This window comes from Fringilla coelebs, assembly GCF_963513975.1.
Source record: "Fringilla coelebs genome assembly, chromosome: 5".
Classification (NCBI taxonomy): domain Eukaryota; kingdom Metazoa; phylum Chordata; class Aves; order Passeriformes; family Fringillidae; genus Fringilla; species Fringilla coelebs.
In genome coordinates, this window is record NC_140033.1 from 39,139,704 (window position 1) to 39,146,719 (window position 7,016).

The 7,016-nt window shown below is 50.8% G+C and overlaps 1 protein-coding gene across 1 annotated transcript; it reads left to right on the forward strand.

The window, feature by feature from the left end:
- Positions 1–833: 833 nt before the first annotated feature.
- On the forward strand, positions 834–2,211 carry MYF5 (myogenic factor 5; the record flags this gene model as incomplete). The annotated part of the gene is made up of 3 exons (XM_084206930.1): positions 834–1,340; positions 1,804–1,879; positions 2,018–2,211. The coding sequence occupies 3 exons, from the start codon at positions 834–836 to the stop codon at positions 2,209–2,211; spliced, it is 777 nt and encodes a 258-aa protein (XP_084063056.1).
- Between the last annotated feature and the right edge of the window lie 4,805 nt (positions 2,212–7,016).

The following is a 7,016-nucleotide window of genomic DNA, read 5'->3' on the forward strand; positions in this document are numbered from 1 at the left end:
GCTCCAGGTCACAAGAGAAGGAGAAAGAATGGGAAGGAGATTTGTCTCGGAGCGAACACATACACTTTTCTTTTGTGAGTACCTTTCCTTGTGATCCGATCTGAACGCAGCACTAAAGTCTGGTTTCCCTCCTTCTCGTCTCTCCTGGACACAAGTAGCTGTGCATTGCTGTCCCCCAATTTGTAAATTTGAGCGGTTGGTGGCACAACTTTAATTACTGGACAAAGCGCTCCTAGAGATAAATAAACACATCTTAGGTCTAAGAAGAAGGTTATAATTTTTCAGGTTAGACCTGGATCACGGGCTATGGGAAATAAAGAGATGCAAGTAGTCACTATAGGTGTCCCTCCCGAGGAAACGTGTGATGGGAAACGGGAGATGTGAACACCGAGACGAGGAAGGGCTCTGTAGGAGCCAGTGACAAGTGGTTCGTGCGCGTCCAATGCCCCTCTTTCTCTTTCCGTACCAAACTGCAAATTCACAGACTTGGCTGGAAATTCGGAGATGTCGCAACCAGTGCTTGGGAGGTCGTTCATTAGAAAAGTGCCCATCTCTCGGCGCTCCAAAGGAGCGGTGCGGAGCAAATTGTCTCCTGGGGACTGGAGGGGGCTTGTCCAGACAGCTCCCGGCAGGGGCTGTGGTGGGATATGCTAATAAAGACTGGCCTCTGCGGACCAGCCTCCCTTTCCATGTATATATAAGGGCCCCCCGCATCAGCCGAAGGACACTTGGTCTCGGGTCCCTAATTACGGAGGAAATTGCCCCAGCGCGCTGCGGAGCGCCTCGCCGAGAGCCGGTGGCCGCCGTCCCGTACTGACGCCTCCGCAGCAGGGATGGAGGTGATGGACAGCTGCAAGTTCTCCCCGTCCGAGCTCTTCTATGACAGCTCTTGCCTCTCCTCCCCGGAGGGCGAGTTCCCCGAGGATTTTGAGCCCAGGGATCTGCCTCCTTACAGCGCCCACGAGCCCCCCGAGCCCGCCTGCTCCGAGGAAGAGGAGCATGTCCGAGCTCCCACTGGCCACCACCAAGCTGGTCACTGCCTCATGTGGGCTTGCAAAGCCTGCAAAAGAAAATCCACCACAATGGACCGGCGGAAGGCAGCCACCATGAGGGAGAGGCGGAGGCTGAAGAAAGTGAACCAGGCTTTTGAGACCCTGAAGAGATGCACCACTGCCAACCCCAACCAAAGACTCCCCAAAGTAGAGATCCTGAGAAACGCCATCAGATACATCGAGAGCCTCCAGGAGCTCTTGAGGGAACAAGTAGAAAACTACTATCACCTGCCGGGACAGAGTTGCTCCGAACCGACCAGCCCCACTTCCAGCTGCTCCGATGGGATGGTAAGACAGAGGCAGCAGCCATAGGGCTGTGGGGACCCCAGGATGGCCCGCGGGCAGGTCTCTTTCGGCCCAACGCCGTGGGACCAGTCCCAATGGGTGTGGGACGGGCCGAAGGCATCGGGACATCAGGAAAAGGCAGGCGGTTTGCCCTAGAACAGGTTTTCCTCTGAGCACGCACGTGGGCTCTCCGGGGAGGCGTGGGGGCGGCAGCGCTGTCCGAGGGCGCCCTGCAGGGCCCGCTGCCCGCGTCCCCTCTGCTGTCCCCTTAGCGCGGCCTTAGAGGGGTAAGGCTGGGGGCTGGGGGAGATGGGGAAGGCGCTGCCCGGGGCCAGCAGCCTGGCTGGGGGCGGCTGCTTCGCTCCGTCCCTGCCGGCCTTTATGGCCCTTTCCCTTCTCGGGGAGCGTCCCGCTGGCCCCTGGGCGGGGGCGGCACGGCCGGCACTCGCCCCTCGCTGTCTTGCAGGCCGACTGTGGCAGCCCCGTTTGGTCGGCGAGAGGCAGCAGCTTCGACGCCGTCTACTGCGCCGAGATGGCCCACGGTAAGCGCGACTCGACCCGGCGCGGCCTGGCGGTAGAGGCGGGGCCCGGGCACCCCCCGCTGCCCGAGGCGCTGGGGGAAGGCAGCGCGGCACCCGCGGTAACGCGCTGCTCTGTCCCCGTCCCTCCCCTCGGCGCAGGGTACGCCGCCGATCAGAGCAGCGCCCTGTCCAGCCTGGACTGCCTCTCCAGCATCGTGGACCGTCTCTCCCCGGCGGACGAACCAGGGCTGTCCCTCCGCGACGCCGACTCCCTCTCGCCCAGCGCCAGCATCGACTCGGGGCCGGAGACGCCCGGGACGCCGCTGCCCCGACGGACCTACCAGGCGCTATGAGGGGCCGGAGGGCCGGCACCCCGCGCCTGCCGCCGGGGCCGCCTCCCGCGCTTTGCAAGGCTCCTGCAAACACTTCTCGGGCGAGAGGGGCAGCCCTGGGGCCCCTTGGGCCGCCGCTTCCCTCTGGGGCTGCAGGCAAAGCGCCGCGCCGGCCCTCGGCCAGGGATTTCCCGCACCCCGGCAGGGCAGACAGGCCCCGGGGCTCGGGACACACGCTACCCTGGAATCTCCGCTGCAAATAAAACGTGCTGTGAGAGAGCTGTCTGGCCGGCTGGTTCTTTAAGTGCATTCCCTGGCATGGGGAAGGGCAGCGAGACTCGGCTGCGGGGCGCCCGCCAGCATCCCTGTTGAACCCCCACCCAACCTCGGTCGCCCCTGGGCTCCTGCCCGCGGGGCACCCTCCCTCCTCGCCCCCATCACGGCCGTCCCCAGCCGGGACGTGGAGTGTCTTGCCGGGCTGGGGCCTGGGAGCTTGTCTCTCCTTCCTGAGCTCCATTCTGAGACCACTCATGGAGCAACAAAACCGTGGATGTTTAAATTCTCACACTGTATGTCCTGTTATGGGCAGAGTTTCCTTTATTTTCTGCAAAAGTAAAAATGTTATTCTACAGTCATATTTTTCTATCCTCTCCTCCCCGCCTTCCCTTCCCGTCCACCCTTGCAAAGCTCAAGTTTCTTTCACTGGGTATGATAATGGACTGTGTATTCCAGAATCTGACCCTAAAATTGCGTGGTGACTCTGCTCTTAAAGCAACTGTATGATTAGCTCTGGTGCTGTGCTGGGGAATTTTACTTGTTGCTGGGGCAGAGACAAATTTAGTAAAGTTAGTAAGAACAAACCACACGTATTTCTTTCGTAAGCCACGAGGTATATTTCACAATATTCAGAGAGCAATATAGATTTATTTGCTCCTAATTACTTTGATCTTTTGGTTCAGGATGCAAATTCATTACTCTACATCAAATAACCAGGTCAAATTTTCACCTGTTTTCAGATTTAACAAGTATTTCCTTCCAGGCATTAAATTAGGTCTATCTACCATGAAAAATGTGTTGCACTACATTGTTTTGCACTCTTCTAGATATAATTCAAAACTTTCTTAGCCAACCCTCCCCACCTCCACCCCCAAAAAAGAAATAAAAAAGTTGAGATGGAGAGATGGGCTCTTTCAGTTGATCCAGAAATGTTTTATATGATAAATACTCTGACTGGGAAGGGATATATACCCCTCACTATTGTGGGATAAGGATGTATTTGCCATTTGTGTTTGTGTTGCTAGCACTCGGCGGCCAAGGGGCCTGGCAGTGGTATTTCACCTCTGATAAATCTTTCACTTGAACCCAGCCCAGCTGAGTCATGTCACCAGAAGTTATCATCTGACTGGCCTTTGGCAGCATCTCTGAACCAATGATAAAAGAAGCCTTTGCTTAGGGATGGCTCTGTCCCTGTAGCACACTAAGGGTCTCTGTCCCCCCACAAGGGGCCACAGAGAAAGTGAGGTGATACCTGCCTTCCTGAGCCTGCAGCAGGGCAGCAGCAGGTGCGTGTCAGACACAGGGCAAGGGCAGCCCACCGTTTGTGCAAAGTCTCCCTTGCCCATAGCCTTTAGGTAAGTGTTCTTTCCTTGCAGAATATTTCAGGAGGAGCCTTGACCAGAACGGGCTTTCTGTGTGTACGGATATGTCTGAACTCGCCATGGAGTAGAAGTGGTTTTAAACCCCTGAGTTGCAGTCATGCAGAGGTACAAACAAGGTATTTTCACACTGCAGATGCTTTAGCAGTATGCAAGTGCCTTAACACAGACATAGTCTTGGTTCTGGGGGATCACTTCCCAAGCCTTCTGTTCACAGGAATTCTTATGTTCTCACACTCTGCTGCAGTGTTGCAGTGTTCGCTCCTCGCAATCAAAATACCATCCCAAGGATACTTCTTATGCCCAGGATTTAATAGAGTGCAGATGATTTGAAATGGTATTTTAAAGTGAGCTAAGCTAGAGGACTTTCAGCATTTCATTCTGCACAGTGCTGACCTTGGCAAGTGATCTCAGATGAAGTATGCAGGGTAACACTAGCAAATCACATGCTGGTAATGTACACCTCTCTTTGGCCAGCAGACATTTTAGGAGTCGCAAAAAGGTCAATACTTCTGAGAAGTAGATTTTCAGAGTGTGAGGAGAAGCATTCCGTCTGCGGGATATCTATCTGTAGTCTCCTAAGTCCTGTTACAGTAGTTTACAACCTGTAGGTTTTGCTATACACATCTGGAAACAAAAAAATCCAGGACACTTATGAAGAAAGCTCCCATGAGGTGAAAAGTGAAATAATGCTTGTAAGGAATGGAAGTGAATGCTATGAACCTGCCTTTAGTCTGTAGATTGGGAAGAGCCAAAAGGCTGTTGGGAGATACACTGTTCTGGTCAGATTTTATACATTTCATAATAATATTAATAAGTGGAACTGAAAAGAAAGATTTGTATTCTATATGAAACATGTTCATTTAAGGAAGGCTGTGCCCAGAAATAAATAAGAAGGTGATGGTCTAGAAAATCTGAGCTCCACCTATCCCAACTCCTACTGCGTGTCTGATTGCTTAAGACTCAGGGCAGCGTGTAGTGGCCTCACAGGCAGGTGCAGGGATGTTTCATGGTGTCAGAATAATGAATATTACACAGAAGGTGTGTTACAGCAAGTTTTCTAAGTACCACTCACTGCAAGGAAGGGCATAATTCTGTACACTTTTTAGAATACAATAATGTTGTATTTTACCTCTGAAAACCATGTTTTTTTGGCTTAAATTATGACTGAGGGAGGCAGCTGAGCTTTGGTTTTTTTGTGTGTGAAGTCTCTTGTATCTTTTGTTAATAAACCAAACAAAGATCTTTAGTGAAATAAACATTTTAAATTCAGATCATAAGGGACATTTGTACATTGCAAAACTAACATAGAAACTTGGAAAAGATCTCTTAAGTATAACATCAAGACAAAAATCCTACTTCCTTAATGTTCAAATTTCTTGAGTTGCTTGAGTGGAAAACCACTCATTTTGCCTGCAGGAAAAGATCAAGCTCTTTCTTTTCCTGTGGTAAAGCTTAAAAGTGATACATTTTTAGTAATTGGTAATTTAGTTCTTGGAGGATGAAGGGATCTTTATTTGTAGTGCTTGTCTAAATATGCCTGGGAACATCTCAAATTCACAGCTACATTTCAGTGGAAATTCAGCATCTCTTCTTCCCAGTTCACTCTGCTTATCAGGGGCGGTCAGACTTTACTACAGCAGGCAGCTCACCTCTCCCCACTCTAAAACTCCTCCCTCGCTCCCTTCTTCCCTCCTTTCCTCCTTCTTCTCCACCTTCTCCTCTGCAGAACTCTTGGCTCGCTCATCACTTCTCCCTGCTCCTCTCAGCTGGACCTTGGCATGCTGGAGGACTCACAGCTGGCCAGCTGACTTCTGACCTTTGGCAGGATCTGCATGGGGTATCAGCCTTACAGCTGGCCACAACTGCCCTCCTGGCAACTAAAGGCCTAATGAGCTTGGCCAGCTGGAGACTGGGCTGGAATCCTGCTGGCTGATTTGACCCTGATTTGTGTGAGGGATTGAGGGGTTCACCCCGAAATGTGGAGAGAGCAAGCAGTGCATCTGTCTATATGCTGCTGCCCCAGGGCATTAGAGCTAGGCTTCTACAGCCAATTGGATTACTGGAATGACTAAAAAACAGACAGCAGAGCTGGTTATTTTACTGTTTTTAAATGGAGTTTGCTGTTGAGTATTAGACTTCATTAGTGGCTGTTACCCTCACTGTATCTCATGGTCTTCGCTCCACAGAATCCAAGATACACCCATCCACCAGAGCAGGGCTGGGCTGAGGGAGTTATTCCCCTTCCCAAATACAGTGGGATATATTGTCCCTTTATCTAGCAGGTGCCCCACTTTCCTATCTCCAGGAGGTTATGCATCTTGGATACTTATAGATACCATGAAAAACATCGTACTGCTACTTTCTCAAAAGTCTCCTGCTTTTCACTTCCCTGACCAGCTGAAAGGCATCATTGATCCATGGAGTCTGTTTACTTCTTGAGCATTAGTAACCTTTATGAGCTGCCTGGCAATCTGCTGAAAAATGTTGCTGGCTATGATGCCAAAGGCATTGCTCATCTGTGCTTGAAAAAAGTGATACCATGGTATATGAGGGTCAGCAGACCCAGAAAGAGTTCAGAAAGGTGTTTCAGTATCTGCATTAAATCAGGTGAATTTGGGTCTGACACTCTCTGAGAGGCCTTCCTTCAGACCTGGAGTAGCAGCAGAGGAAAAAATGTGCATCTTTTTCATGATTTCTCTGATCTTCTGTGAATAAATGCTTTTGAACTGATACTATTTTCTGTTTTAAAAACCCATATAACATGACTTGAAAAAGTAACTTTTTAAAAGCATTAAAATCCCTTCCAGTTGGCTGGAGTAGAGTCAGTCAGTCATCTGGAGGTGGTTGCCTCTGCTCTGTCCTGGTTCTGTCTCCTTTGGATAGTATCAAGCTGATATTAGGAGCAGACACCACATTCCCTTCTCCTCTGGGTCTATGCCTACCAAGGCTGTCATTCTGAGCCTAGGACTCCCACATTTCATTAATATTGTGTCTTGAGCAGCTGGGAGTCCTTCTGGACTTTTTTTCTCAGGTTTCTGTGAATTCCAAAATGGGAATAGTTTCGCTGTAAACCTTCAAATGGATGAGCACCATCCCCTTGGATGCCTGCAGTAGTCAAGACTTACACAGCACCTAAATAGTAAGATTTGAGTTCATAATCCCTACATG